A 15,872-nucleotide genomic window follows, 5' to 3' on the forward strand; every position below is an offset into this window, starting at 1 on the left:
AAAATATATTTGTTTTATTCAGTTTAGTTAGTAGACAGAATATTTAGTTTCTTTTTTTAATTAAGACTTACCTTCCGATATTAATATTTTATTTGTTTTTATTTGTTCTTTTCTCAGTTTTTTTGTTGTTTTATTTTACAGCAAAATTCTTATTTTTTTGTTTTTTGTCAAAGTTTAAAATATTTAAAGAAAATATAATCATCACAGTAAATTGTAATTTGTTTTTCTCTATATTTTAACATCCATATTCATATATATATTTTATATATATTAACAATTATATAAAAAATGTATGGACATAAAAACTATGGACGAAAAATTATGGACAAGTAAGAACAAATACATGAAAAAAAAGATGTGGACATGGATAGATACAAAAATATAAAAAATCTTTTAAGAAGTTTCATGGATGTGTTTTCGTTGATAACATTCTTATATTTTCAATCATCTATAAAAAAGTGGATATGGACACTTAGATAATAGAGTTATAAACTATATGTGGACATGGACATCAAAGCTGGACACAAACACTAAAACGTTAACATCCATACTTTTCCCAAGTTTGGTCTATAATAATTACATATGTTGACATAGATATGAAATACAAGACCAAGTGAAAGTAGATAAACCACGTTTTGGAGTCTGGATAGGAGGTGTCGAGCTGCATCATCCATAGACTCTTAATGGGTGGGAACAAGATTGATGTTTAGGACGTTGTTGTTGTGGACTACGTCATAGACTTTTGATGTGGTCATGTAGTTAAAATATCTTGCTGCATTATCATGAATTCTTGTTGTGGTCATGTCAAGTTTGGCCCAAAAATCCATCTAGTCATATAATCAAATTATCGATTCAGAGCACTAGTTGTGGAAAACCAAAAAAAAGATAAATAAAAAATTGTTTTAATTAAAGTCAAAGACTTTTACTTCTCAGATCTCTAATACAAAGAAGAAGTGTTCAACATTTAAATCCCAGAAAGATTCTGATAAAGAAAGGAAGTGAAATTGGAATCTGTAAATGTCAAAATTGAGCTCTTTGAAGCTAACCTTCACACCACGAGAGCTTGTCGTCTTCTTTTCCACAATAGAGGCATGACCTGTTCGTCGCCGCGTCATCTCCGCACCGGAGCTCAGATCTGCTGGCCGTCATGTCATCCTCTCCACAACAGAGCTTGGACATGCTCGCCGTCACATTGCCCTCTCCACACTGGAGCTCTCAGATCTTCTCATTATCTCTCCCATCCACAAAATCTCAGAAATTCGATCCAATTGGAAAATTACAACATAAACAAAAAAAAACAAAAAAAGTTAGGGATTTCAAAAACTCTTTAAAGTAAAAAAGAGTTAAAGAATTCAAAATATAAACTTCTGTTGTCGATCTGCGATGAAGAAGGTTGACTATTGAGGTTCTCTTTCTTCTTCGACTTCGATTTCGCCATGGTTTCTCGAAGCTGAACGAGGTTCGGGGATAGATGATGAAAAGGGATCATTGCAATTAGATTTTGAGAAACTATGAAAGTGATTTCAATTTTTTGTCTCAAAATATGAAAGATAATGGATGAATTGTATTTTACTATGTTTCTTTAATTGAGATGTGTGTTCAATTGGACAGATTATTGTTTTATTTAAAAAAAATTTAGTTACGAAAGAAAAAATGTTAAGAAGAAACAATATTGGAGGTATAAGAGACAATCACGAGAGAGAAAGTGTACCTCCAGCAACATGTGTTTGATTGTGTAAATTGAAAGTGGAAATGTATCTTAAAGCTTAAAAATTTCTTATTTTTCCCAACTCATGCAGTGTCATGTTACCATAACTTATCTCATCAGTGGATCCGCGCGACGTTACCCTACTTCTCCTACAATTCCAGCACACGATAGAATAAAAAACATTGCCACAAATGGTCTATGCCACGTATGTATTTAAGTGGGTCCCACAGTTATCGAGGATAAATAAATAAAACAAAACTAGTTCTCTTCAATCTAACTCCTCAATATATATAACAAAATCCACACATTAAAGTTTGCCTCACAGATATCTTCCTCTCTACTTTTTCGCCACCATCTCTCCCTCTCCTTACCTCTCTCTCTCTCTCTAAAGCTGTGTAAGATTCAGACTATGTTTGGAAAAAACTGGACTCAAGTGGCTATGTCTGACGACTCGTTGGTGGCCGACGCGCTGCTCCTGCTCCGCCACTCGGAACCAACACCACCGCCGAAGAAAGCCGAAGCATCTCCCATCAAGTTGAAATGGAGCGTGCGTCAACGGAGATCGAAGAAAGGAGACCAAACGCGAGCCAGCCCCACAACTCCTCTTTCCTTGAGCGGGGCCACGTCTCTTAGCGGTGGTTCGACCACCGTAGAAGGCCTTGGAGAGTCCAGCGCCACCGTCAAACCCTCTGAGACCTTTAGATCTAAGGTTTGTCTCGACCATTTCACTCGTTTTATTTTTGGTTTACCCGATTTGAAAACTACGTGTAGCACGTAGACTCTTAGGTAGGTACTGTTTCGTGCGTCTGTGACGTATACATATCCCTCGCGATGCGGCGTTTCAAACAGTCATAGGTCTTTTAACGAGTTTCCTTGTTGTTTGGGCTTATCTGTTTCCAATTATACCCTTGACCTTACCCAGACGGCCACACGACGAGACTTGGGATCTATCCACGATCGGCCTAGTCTCTTAATGATGATCATCATCATATAGGTACACCGACTTCTAGTTGACCAAAATACCCCCACCGTGGACTCAATATTAGGCAACTTGATGTGTTTCTTTCTTTTTTTTTCCCAAGAAAAACTTTCTCGATATGTAGATTTGGTTGTCTTCTTGGAAACACTTCTTGATTTGAGTTTTAAAACTCGGTGCTCTCTTGCTCTTTTTTTTTTGCTCCTTTTGCAAAACAAAGAGTCACGTTTCCCACTTTTGGTGCATCCCAGTCACCTCTCTTTCTGCTTTTACGGAAAGACCAAAAAGTCCTCACTTCAAGGGAGGTGCCTTCTGGTCAAATCACACATTCATTAACAATTAAATTGAAAAAAAGCACCCCTTGTCAGCAGATGAGCTCTTTTTACACGGTAAAGTGTTGTCCCGGTCAATGCGAGAGATTATCGTTTGGTTTAGGAGGCGTTTTCGTAGAATTGAATCTACGTTTAGAAGAGTATGAGTGGATTAGGTACGTGTGTGGTAGGGTTTAGTGGGGACTGGGGAGGGCGGTTATTAGATGTGGCGCGTTGTCAGTGGTCAAAGTCAGTTGTTGCAAGTGATTGGGTTCTCGTCCGTCATATATTATATTGCTGACAGGCAGTTGAGTTAACCAGTTTATGTAAAACAAAACATTAGTTAGCTAAGATTGTTTTCTGATCTTTGAAGTTGACTTTGATCGGTGGGTATAATTTTCTTTTGAGAGCCAATGTAGAGAGTCTTCAACTAAAGAAGAAGAGGAAATTAATAAAGAAATATTTTTAAAATGATTAATAAGGACAAGTGGTGCTGTGGAGAATACGTGACACTAGTTTGGTTTTGAGGAGGAAAAAGCATGACGTGTGAATGTGACGACCAAACACACGCGTTTAAGTCCAAGAACTCACGCTCCACTCACGTGATTCTATGTTTTCTCTTTTTCTTTTGAGGGGCATATGTTGTTGACCAAGAAGATTCTGAATTTACACGGTTAGAAGTTTTCAAAGTTGTTATTTGTTAATGCTAACTCGAGGTGATTCTTTTCTTTCCACCTTATCGTGCCTCTAAAGTCATCTCTTGAATGGTAGGTATTAGTGTTTAGAGATGAACAGAAGAGAAAGATCTCCTTACGTCATTCATGGAGGTTTAGAACACAAGATGACAAAAGGAGAGAGAGAGTAAAAGGAATACTTTTCTGTTATTGAGTAAAGTGTGAGCAACACACGATATATACATGTTGACGGCTTATCCGGAACAAACCGGTTATTGAATCAATCTAACTGTACCACTAAACCGTATACAATGTACCTATAATAAACCAATATTCCCCCTCAAGATGGAGCATATATGTTAATGAACTCCATCTTGCTCATAAGATGTCGGAAGGAAGAAGGATACAAAGGTTTAGTAAGGATATCAGCTAGTTGATTTGCTGTTCTGACATGTAGAGTTCTCACCAGACCTTTCTTAACCCATTCTCGAACAATATGACAATCACGTTCCACATGTTTAGTCCTTTCGTGGAATACAGCATTGTTGGCTATATGTATGGCAGCGGTGTTGTCACAATATAGCGGTGCAGCTTCCCGACTCTCTATCCAAAGATCCTCCATCATATTTCGAAACCAGATCATCTCCTTAACTGCTTCAGACATTGCACGATACTCAGACTCAGCTGAAGAACTAGAAACGGTGTCTTGTTTATTTGACTTCCAAGCAATGAGAGAAGGTCCAACAAAGACGCATAGACCAGACACACTCTGACGAGTATCCGGACATGAGCCCCAGTCAGCATCAGCAAAGGCTGAGAGCTTCATGTCGGAATTAGCAGAGTAGAAAAGTCCCAAACCAACCGTCCCTTTGAGGTAATGCAAGACTTTATATGCTGCTTGGAGATGTGGCGCTCGAGGAGAGGAAGTGAACTGACAGAGTTTATGTACTGCGAAGGTAATGTCTGGCCGAGTAAAAGTCAGGTAAAGAAGCTTCCCAATCAACCGACGATACATCTCTGCGTTAGGTAGAAGATCACCATCTTCAGTAGATAACTTGACGCTGGGATCCATAGGAATGGAGGAAGGCTTACATCCAAGAAGACCAGTGTCAGTTAACAAGTCAAGTATGTACTTGCGTTGACATACAGAGATGCCTGCTGATGATCGAGCAATCTCAAGACCAAGAAAGTAACGTAGAGTGCCTAGATCACGCAGTTTGAAGGACGCATGAAGAGCTGCTTTGAGTAACTCCGTTGCCTTATCACAACTACTTGCAATGATGATGTCGTCGACATAAACCAATACAGCCATGTAAGCTTTGCCAGAATGCTTGAGGAAGAGGGTGTGATCACCGGAAGAAACTTTGAAGCCCATCTGTAATAATGTCTCAGAGAATTTTAAGAACCACTGACGTGAGGCTTGTTTGAGTCCATAGAGAGACTTCTTTAGTTTGCAAACAGCATTAGGAGGGAAAGATTCCCCCTGTCTCGGTGAGTATCCCGGAGGAAGAGACATGTAGATTTCTTCATCCAAGTCTCCGTTTAAGAAAGCGTTTGAAACGTCAAGTTGAGAGAGAGACCAATTCTTTGCAGCAGCAACAGCAAGAAGCAACTTGACAGTGGATAGCTTGGCAACAGGGGAGAAGGTTTCGACATAGTCAATACCTTCTTGTTGGGTATATCCCTTTGCAACAAGCCTCGCTTTGTAACGCTCAAGAGTGCCATCTGCATTCAGTTTAACCTTGAAGACCCATTTGCAACCCACAGCTCGCTTTCCTTCAGGCAAAGAGCACACCAACCAAGTGTTATTTTCTTCCAAAGCAGTGATCTCAATTCCCATAGCATCGCACCATTCTTTTAGTTTGCACGCTTGATCAAAGTTACGTGGCTCAGGAATGCTATTGACAGCATTGATGAAGATCAGATAAGGATCAGATAGACCGTCATATGAGAGGAAGTTTGAGATAGGGTGCTCGGTGCATGAGTTGATGGAGTTGCAGTCATAGTCTTGAAGGTGACGCGGAGGTTTAGAGACTCTGCGTGTAGAAGGCTGAGGATCTGTACCAGTAGTAGGAGCTGGGACAGTATCAGGGGTATCTGAATCAGTATGCAACTGAGGAAAGAACTCAGCTTGACCCGCAGTAGGAGTGGAGTGAAGGAAAGGAAAGAGATTCTCATGGAAGACCACATTTCGGGATATAAAAACTGCATGGCTTTGAATGTCAAGGAGCTTGTAGCCTTTATAACCTGATGGATATCCAAGGAAGACGCAAGCTCGTGCTCTATCCTGAAACTTGTGGCGACCCTTCGGAGACGTACTAGCATAGCAAAGACATCCAAACGTCTTTAAATTAGAGTAATCTGGAAGCTTGGAAGTGAGCATCTCAAAGGGGGTCTTGTTGCCAATAACTTGAGAGGGTGTTCTGTTTATTAAGAACACCGCGGTGAGAATGCAATCTCCCCAGTGGCTAAGAGGGACACCAGATTGAAAGAGTAGCGCTCTTGCCACGTTGAGCAGATGTTGATGCTTGCGTTCTACGACAGAGTTTTGCTCAGGAGTTTCAGGACATGAGTGATAAGGTATGATCCCCTTTTCCTTGTAAAGAGCGTCAAAGCGTAGCTCAGGAGCATTATCTGCTCGAACAGACTTAATGTGAGCATCATACTGTGTCTCCACCATTCGAATGAATTCCGGGAAGATAGTGAGGACATCACTTTTCAGTTTAAGAAGGTAAACCCAAGTGACGCGTGTGTGATCGTCAACTATGGTGAGGAAGTATTTATATCCTTCTTGGGTAGGTTCAGAAAAGGGCCCCCACACATCAATGTGGAGAAGCTCAAATGGCATAGAACACAGCTTAGGATGTAAATGGTAGGACAATTTCTTTTGTTTTGCACGATGACAAACGTCACAATGCATTAATCCTTTATTCTTTGTCTTTGAAAATCCAAGTACATCAGAAAGAAGCTCTATACGCTCAAAAGAACTGTGTCCAAAACGTTGGTGCCAAACAGAAGCATCAACAACAGTATTAGCAAATGAAGAAGAAGAAGCAGGTGCCGCAGAGCTTCTGTCAGCGACATCCAGGACGTACAGCTTCGCAATCCTCTTACCTCTTCCAATCGTCGATCCCCTGATAGGATCCTGTATAGTGAAAGAACCAGAATCAAAGATCACTTGAGCGCCAATATCAGAAGTTAATGAACTGACACTCAGAAGATTAAGTCTGAATTCGGGGATGAAGAGAACATTCTGTAGAGTCAAAGTGTCATTGATATTGATCCGACCGATTCCACTAACTTTGAGAGTGGAACCATTAAGAAGATTCACGAAATGCTCAACAGAAGTATCAAGAGTATCAAAGGCATCACGTTCATGAGATACATGGTGTGTTGCACCAGAGTCTACTATCCAAGTGTGCTTATCAGTGGCACATTGAGTGACACTGAGAATTCCAATAAAACTGAACGTGGAAGAGGAGAAAGATATACCCGACTGGTCAGTGGACTGAGATGCAGAAGCATGAGAAGCACCACGATCAGGTTGGAGCTGAAGTTGTGAACTGAAGTAGGCAATAAAGTTCTGAATTTGATCTTTGTTCAGCTTCCCAACGAGATTGTCAAGACCAGAAACAACAGAAGAAGTGTCCTGGACAGCAACGTTGGCTGTAACAGCAGGAGGCTTCGGTTGTGAAGGTTTATCATTGTTCCATTTCCCTTTCTTCCAGCCAACTGGGTATCCATGTAGCTTGTAACAACGGTCAACTACATGGCCAGTGTTTCCACAGTGAGAACAAACAGCTCCAGGCTTCCTTTGGAAAGCATTCAAGGCGCTCTGAGTAGAAACGTTTGAGTCACCAGCATTTCCACCAGGTGAGACCGAGTTAGAGGATGCAGGCAGCACAGAGGACTGAGAGACACCATGACTAACTTGAAAGGCAGTTGGTGCAATGACAGAGTTAAACTGACGCTGGCTATCATCTTGATCTAAGATGTTGCAAATCTCAGCAAGATCAGGGAGAGGCTTTCTCATGAGAATCTGACTACGGATGATAGAATACTTCTCATTAAGACCAGCCAAGAATTTTATGATTCTGCCTCGTTCAATCTTGGCTTTGGCTGCACGTTGGCTTAAACAACTTGTTGTCTTGCAACAGAGACAGGTTTCAGGAGATTCCGTGCCATCCAAGTTATCCCAAAGGGTTTTGAGAGTGGTGTAATACCCAGAGAGATCAAGGGAACCCTGACGAAGGTCCTGTATCTGTTGAATCAACTGAAAAGTCCGTGGTAGATTTGTCTTATGGAAGCGATTATGAAGATCAACCCAGATCTCAGTGGCGTCATCAAACGACAAAATACTACCATAGATTTGAGAGGAAACCGAGTTTAGGAGCCAAGATTTTACCATACTGTTGCAACGAGACCAGATTCGAAAGAGAGGGGTAGCGGAATCAGGACGAGGGAGAGACCCATCAACAAACGCGATCTTGTTCTTTGCGTCGAGGGCAATCTTCATCGCAGAGCACCATTGGGTGTAGTTGGAACCGTCCAAAGTAATGGAGATAATCAACAACCCGGGATGATCGGCATGGTGAAGAAACAGCGGCGAGTGAACGCTATCTGGGTTCATCGCGGCAGCAAACGGATCCGGAACAAGCGAAGCACCCACAGTTCCAGCGGAGGGAGAAGGGCTGTTAAGCTGTGGATTCGAGCTACCAGCACGCGTGAAACGACCAGTTCGGCGAGAACGGCGGAGATTAACCACCATCGCAGCAACGCAGCAAAACGACAAAAGAAACGAGATCGAAGAAACAGAGCAAAACGAAGCTCAAAAAGATCAGGAAGAAACGATGTTGAGCTTGAGCTCAACGCTCTGATACCATATTAGTGTTTAGAGATGAACAGAAGAGAAAGATCTCCTTACGTCATTCATGGAGGTTTAGAACACAAGATGACAAAAGGAGAGAGAGAGAGTAAAAGGAATACTTTTCTGTTATTGAGTAAAGTGTGAGCAACACACGATATATACATGTTGACGGCTTATCCGGAACAAACCGGTTATTGAATCAATCTAACTGTACCACTAAACCGTATACAATGTACCTATAATAAACCAATAGTAGGTGTGTGATTTCTTTATAAAGAAAACAAAACTAATTTGTTTTTATGGTATAAGTTTGGTGTGAGCTGGCTTTTTATCTGGTGGGGTCGTAAGTCATAAGCCATAATCTGATCTGAGTTTTGGCTTTTGGTGTACAGGTTTTTCAAACGAGTGCAATAACAACAACTCTGTTCAAAAGATCAAGGAAGAAAAAGGTAAAAAAGTAAAAAACAGAAATGACTGTTTCTTCATTTACTGGGACTATATTACAAGGCTCATCCATGGCGTATATGAATATGTTTAGACATATACTCTGAAGTTCTGCCAAGGAATATCATTACATATCTGTCGATTTTCTCTAATAAATGCGTCCTTGTGGACAGACTCTGGCGGAGCTAAAAGATGAGGAAGTCATGCTCTTGAAGGAAAGCAGAGGCCTGAAAAATGTACAAGCCTTCTTTTGACTTTCTTATGCATGTCTCTATATTAAGTCGGTGTGCTAATCTTAGTATTGGTTATTGTTTTTTTCTCTCTTGAATCAGGAATTAGCAAGTATGCGCGAGTTGGTCGAGCAACAAAGAGCAAGAAACAATGCTCTAAAGAAGATGAAGGTGAGCCTATTTTTCCCTTTCTCTCTAGACATTTACAAATTATCATGTAACTGAACAAGTAGATCATATTCATATGTTGCAGGCTGAGTCACAATCTGCCTTGTCCTGCAAACGCGAACAAGGCTCCTCCTTCTTGCTCCCTGACCTAAACATGCCACTAGATACCGACACGAGCCCATGAGCATATTATTCTTTAGTTTTTCCCATCACACTCAAACCACTATACCTCCTACCCACAAATATGTTTTTTAACTGTAACTATATGAGTATGAACAATGTAGATTACTGTTAACCCTTTTGGCCATTTCCCGTGGCCGCTGTAGAATATTGGCCTCAAGGTGAGGTCATTCGAGTTTATGTTTCTCGATATATCCTCTTCTCTAGGCAGTAGTATGATTTTTTGCTCTGTCATTTTCCCATTTTCACAGGATGAGATGTAATCACCATCATAGATACACTTCTATCTTTCTTACTGTCTTTAGTAATATGTATTGCAAGATCACATGGTCCTTTCTATCAATATAACACGTTCCAAAACTCTTTATACTGTAACTGGATTACCTATTTTGGAATGAAATTGTGTGGAATGATCAGTTCCATTAATTTCATAAAGAAATTTACCATCTAACATGAATGGAATGGAATGATATTATATCAAGTCCAAAAAAAACGAAACAAAATACAAAACAAAACATTTCATATCAATTCTATCTTTCTATTACATTCCATTTCATTCATTTTATTCTATTCCTATTAATTCCATTTTTTTTTTAAAGTGTACCAGTTACAAGTTACAGCTATAACTTTGTAATTTGATTAATGAATTGTTTATGTCATATGATGTCTCTCTCTAGTCTCTACTGTCTTTAAAATCTCCTCTTGCTAATTTTGGTTCACATTGTCAATCCAACACAATCAGTCCTAAACTGTAATTATGAAGAAGTATAGGGTTATTATCAGTTGATTTTAAATCTAAAAGCCTAAAACCCTACACTTAAGTTTAGTTTCAGCTTCACTGTCTTTTTTTAACGACTCTGTTCCTTCTCCGACCAAAAGCGAAAAAAGAAATGGCGTCTCTAGGCGAAATCACCCTCCCGCGAGCGCCGTGGTTGCAGAAGAGCCTCCTACGCCGTCCGATCAGAACCCCAATCAGATTCAACGGCCGGATCGCGAGTGTATTGACTAACGCGGGTTCGGTGAAAGCGAGCGTGAGCCAGAAGGTGATTGAAGAGGAGGCGAAAGTTCTGGTGGGTACCTACGCGCGTGCTCCAGTGGTTCTCTCGAGTGGGAAAGGTTGTAAATTGATGGACGCAGAAGGGAAAGAGTATCTTGATTGTGCATCTGGAATCGCTGTGAATGCTCTGGGCCATGGAGATCCTGATTGGCTTCAAGCTGTCACTGACCAAGCTGCTCTTCTTGCCCACGTCAGCAATGTCTATTACACCATTCCTCAGGTATTAATTTGGTATCTTTTAGTAACATTAGTCCTAAGGTTGGAACTTGGAACTTGTGTCTAGGCCATATATGTGCATTCTTAATCATTGTGTATGCTATCGTGCTCATATTGTATACTTCAACTTCATACACCACGATACTAGAGTTTTGAAATGTTACCAACTTCTCTGCAGATTGAACTAGCGAAACGCCTTGTGGCAAGTTCGTTTGCAGACCGTGTATTCTTCTGTAACTCTGGAACAGAAGCCAACGAAGCAGCCATCAAGTTTTCTAGAAAGTTCCAGAGATTCACCCATCCTGAAGACAAAGAAGTCGCCACAAGCTTCATCGCCTTTACGAATAGTTTCCATGGTAGAACCTTAGGAGCTCTTGCATTAACAAGCAAAGAACAGTACAGAACTCCTTTCGAACCTATCATGCCAGGCGTTACATTCTTGGAATACGGTAACACTCAAGCAGCCACTGATCTTATCCGCTTGGGTAAAATAGCTGCTGTGTTTGTGGAGCCTATTCAAGGAGAAGGTGGGGTTTACTCTGCTACAAAAGAGTTTCTCCAGTCTCTTCGCTCAGCTTGTGATGCTGCAGGATCTCTTCTCGTCTTCGATGAGGTACATATCATAGTGTAATAGCTTGAAAGTTCCTGTCTAGTGCTGCGCATTTGGATTTTTGGTTCGGATCCGTTCATGTTATTTGGGTTGGGGTGTTTAGGACCTGCACATTTTTTTGGATCGGATCAGGTAATGTTAGGTTCCACTCGGGTTTCTAGTATAAAACCCGAAGTGAACCGAATTAGAAAAAGTTCGGGTTTGATTCTGGTTTAAAGCTAAAAACCAAAAAATCCCGGCAAAAACGAAAACCCAAAAAATATACAGGTAATTTGGGTAATTCCGGGGGTGTTGGGGGGGGGGGGGGGTGGTGGGGGTGGATATTTTTATTTATAAATTATAAAATATAAAAAATAATTATTATTTTTATTATTTATAAATGATATTATATATATAATTAAATAATTAATATTTTTATTACATTTCAAATATTAGGTACCCATTTAGTTATTTGTTTGATTCCGGTTTGGTTTTGTTTTTTTTTTAGAGAAATAAAAACCGTTTGGGTTTTTGTAAATTTTGGTTCGGTTTCAGTTCGGTTTTTGGGTTTCAGAGAATATTCCCAGGACTATTCTTGACTTTGATCTTGTTCTTTTGGTCTCTCTACGTCTCCAGGTTCAGTGTGGTTTGGGTCGAACCGGTAACCTATGGGCATATGAAGCATTTGGTGTAACACCTGACATAATGACAGTTGCAAAGCCTTTAGCAGGTGGTTTACCAATTGGAGCGGTGCTTGTAACTGAAAAAGTTGCTGAGACCATCAAATATGGAGATCATGGAAGCACATTTGCAGGGAACCCTCTTGTGTGTAGTGCAGCCATCGCTGTTTTTGATAAAGTATCTAAACCCTCTTTCTTGGCCAGTGTCTCCAGCAAAGGTTTATACTTTAAGGATCTGTTGGTGAAGAAACTCGGAGGAAACTTGCACGTGAAGGAAGTTAGAGGAAAAGGGCTTATTATAGGAGTGGAGCTGGACGTGCCGGCAGGTCCGTTGGTCGATGCTTGTCGTGATTCTGGTCTTCTGATCTTGACGGCAGGGAAAGGGAATGTCGTCAGGATTGTTCCGCCGTTGATTATATCGGAGGAGGAAATCGAACGTGCGGTTGAGATTATTTTCCATAATTTAACTGCGCTTGACTGAATATTGAGGTTGAACATAATTGTTCATCGACTATGAACTGTGTTTTTAAAATTCTATACTTTACTTAAATAAGCTCAAGTGTAACAGTAAATTTGCCTGTTACAGTTCGTAACTGCTGTTTCTTGGTTCTGTTTTTTTTTGAAACATGTTTTTCCTGGTTCATTCATGATTAAGTGTGTATAATTCTTTTTTGATAGGGTATTAATAATTAACTAGGGATACGCGTGGATTATATACTATAATTTTTGTACAAATTTATTTTTAATATTGTTATTTGACTTGTTTTGTGTTCTTTTATATTTGAATTATTGTTTTTATTTCAGTCTGTGTGTATGTATTATAAATTTTACAGAAGGTTCCAACATTTAGAGAATGAATTGTTTCATTTAGAATGTTATAATTTTGTATGCCATGATATTGCTGTTACTCTAGTTTTGAATAGTTGTATATTCACTTAAAATTGAAATATCTAAAACGTAAGTAACAAAAAAAAAACTGAATATCAGTTTTACTTTTCACATAATGGAGAAAAAGAATGATCATATGTGACTTTTGAGTTTAAAACAACAATAAAGTATATAATAATTTTAGATGTTAACTTATTTTATGTATCATTTATGTTAATAAACTCAGCAAAATTTAATTTTTTATTTAAACTGAAAGGTTGTAAATTCTCGTTGTTTATTTAAACTTGTTCGATTTGTTGTCAAATGAATTTTGTAAAGATTTTTATTTTTAAAGATATATTTTATTTTATTTGGGAGTGGTTCTGTTTTAGGTGAAGTTGCTAAATAATAATTTTTGTTGGTAATGGTGTTTCTAATTTTTTTTTTTTTTGTAATTTTGTAGACAACTTGCAATCTATCTCTATCCAAAAATCACACAAAAAGTTTTGATTATTTGATATTAGAATGTAAAAAACTTGTATTTTTGGTAAAAGAAAGTTATAAAAAAATTTAATGGTTATTTCTTAGAAAACTGAATTACACTTTGTTTTTTATTTTTGTATTCTCTTTTTTTTTTTTGACAGCAAACATTTACAGACTCATGTAGACTCTGTAAACCAATGTGGCATCTTTTCATCCATGTGTATGACGAAAGACGACTAAATCCGCGCACTGCGTGCCAAGCGATCCGCCTTTGTGTTTTCCGTCCTAGGCACATGAACGATGCTTGAGTTGGTGAAGCTCCTTCTCAGAAGCATAATGTCTTCTAGGTAGCTTTCAAATGCTGGACATTCCTCTGGTTCCGAAACTATCTTCACCACTTGGGAACAATCCGTTGCAAATGTCACCCAAAATTGTCTTAAATTCTTCATACATTCCATTGTCCAAATTAATGCCTCTAACTCCGCATGAAGAGGAGAGAGACATGCCATTACATTCCTAGCCTCTAACAACCCATCGAACCCTGGTAGTGTACTATACCATCCTTGTCCTGAAAATCAATCCTTATCTTTCCAGAAACCATCCGTAAAACACCATCTTCCTGTATCTCATATTTATGTTTCTATAGCTTTTTAGCAATTCATATTCAAACTGGTGTTAATTAATAATTTGTACACTATTTTAATATATGAGAAATATAGTATTGTGATTTTGTTTGAATTGTTTTTGATCCAAAACACTTATATGTTCATCAAATATGAAAATAAAAATTATTTTATTTATATATATATATATATATATATATATATATTTTTGGTTATTTATTATTTTTCATTTTATGCTATTTAATACTTTTACTTCTTTAATATATTTGAAATATTTTGGTATTTTTTTCTTTATAGATTGTTATATATTTTGTTTCTTTAGGTATTATGATAAGGTTTGTGTATTATATATAGAGAAATAAAATTTTATGTTCATCAAAGAAAATATGTGCAATAGAAAGTTTGTTTATTTTAGTTATGACTTTCCTAATATTCATAATATTTATGTCAAATATTTAGCATAAGTACAAAATTTATGTCTTGGGCGTATATTTTAAATGATCCATTAATTTATTACTTATCGATCATAATAAAACAAATTCAGTATAATTTATTGTATATTTTTTTGATAAATGCTTTTGTTCATTAAAATTCTTTATTTAACCCACTTACTCATATCAAATAAATAACGTATAATATTTTTTTAATGTATATGTGTTACTAAAAACACAATATAAGTGGCCATCTTGATATAGAACCATAGATGAAATTCTATTTTAGAGTTGATGAAACAAAATTTTTATTTGTTATTGCTTAAGCGTAAATATTGAATAGTTTGAATTATCTCTATAATATTATTTGAGAAGTCAGTTTCCTATGTGTGGCTCTCACATTAACTCTGACTATGGTTGATTACACTGATACCCTTAATGAATTAACTTACATTTAAAATACAATTATTTATTATTTTATTTAGTTTCCTTTTAAAAAAATTCTGAAAATATACGCATATAATAAAAAGGAAATTTTTATAAAGTTAAAAAAAATAATTGAAAAAACGAAAATATAAGTATATATAATATGATTTCATAAAAAAGGAAACTTCACAAAATAGAAATAATACATGTAAAAAATATTTTTAAATAACATAAAATATAATTTTGAACTAATAAAATACTTTCTTTATATATATATTTTTTCTTAGATGAAAATTATAAATTTCTATATAATGTGATTTCATTAAAAACATTTTACCCAGATAATATTGATATTAGAAACATAAATATTATTTCTTTTAAAACATAATTTAAACAATACAAAAAAATTCTAAGTAATAAAAATATTTTTATATCTATATATTTTCTTAGATGATTACATAAAATAATTAAGTTACATAAACTGATATATGCTTAATTGTCTAAAAATATTTTATAATTAGTAATATTGAATTGTTTTATATTTTATTTTTCATAAATTTAGTTGACTTTTATATCTTTCAATTACAGAAAAAATATTGATAAATTATATTTTACTTATATAATATTATTTTAAAATACAATTACAATTTTTACTGCATATTTTAAGAGATATTAGAAAAACTAAAATTAAAATTTTAAAATAAAAATAGTTGCAAAATAGTTTAATGAGGTAGATATATTATATTTTATCATTATTTAAGTTATTTTTTCTTAATATTAAATATTCTTTTAAATATTATGTTTTTATATTTGTGGAACTTAATAGAACCATAATCAAAATACCAAAGCAAATCTGAATTCTCATTTTTAAGGTTATTTAAAATAAATTTTAGTTTCCATTCAATAAATCAAAGGCATAAAGTTATTTAGAAATTTTAAAAT

General features: G+C 36.9%; 2 protein-coding genes and 1 long non-coding RNA gene across 3 annotated transcripts; 2 read left to right on the plus strand and 1 right to left on the minus strand.

The window, feature by feature from the left end:
* Positions 1-1,046: 1,046 nt before the first annotated feature.
* LOC103853232 lies at positions 1,047-9,920 on the plus strand. The gene is made up of 5 exons (XM_009130156.3): positions 1,047-2,417; positions 8,929-8,985; positions 9,154-9,216; positions 9,313-9,381; positions 9,464-9,920. Exons 1-5 carry the CDS (start codon positions 2,118-2,120, stop codon positions 9,560-9,562), a joined length of 588 nt encoding a protein of 195 aa, XP_009128404.2. The 5' UTR covers positions 1,047-2,117; the 3' UTR covers positions 9,563-9,920.
* Positions 3,630-8,920, minus strand: LOC117131761. The gene is made up of 2 exons (XR_004455096.1): positions 8,773-8,920; positions 3,630-3,986 (listed from the first exon to the last, which is right to left on the minus strand). It is a non-coding gene; the product is annotated as an uncharacterized LOC117131761 (long non-coding RNA).
* Positions 9,921-10,223: 303 nt separating the features above from the next.
* Positions 10,224-12,796, plus strand: LOC103853233 (acetylornithine aminotransferase, chloroplastic/mitochondrial). Its single transcript, XM_009130157.3, has 3 exons — positions 10,224-10,835; positions 11,010-11,444; positions 12,057-12,796. The coding sequence occupies exons 1-3, from the start codon at positions 10,449-10,451 to the stop codon at positions 12,579-12,581; spliced, it is 1,347 nt and encodes a 448-aa protein (XP_009128405.1). The 5' UTR covers positions 10,224-10,448; the 3' UTR covers positions 12,582-12,796.
* Positions 12,797-15,872: the final 3,076 nt, after the last annotated feature.

This window comes from Brassica rapa, chromosome A02 (genome assembly GCF_000309985.2).
Source record: "Brassica rapa cultivar Chiifu-401-42 chromosome A02, CAAS_Brap_v3.01, whole genome shotgun sequence".
NCBI classification, from domain to species: Eukaryota; Viridiplantae; Streptophyta; class Magnoliopsida; order Brassicales; family Brassicaceae; genus Brassica; species Brassica rapa.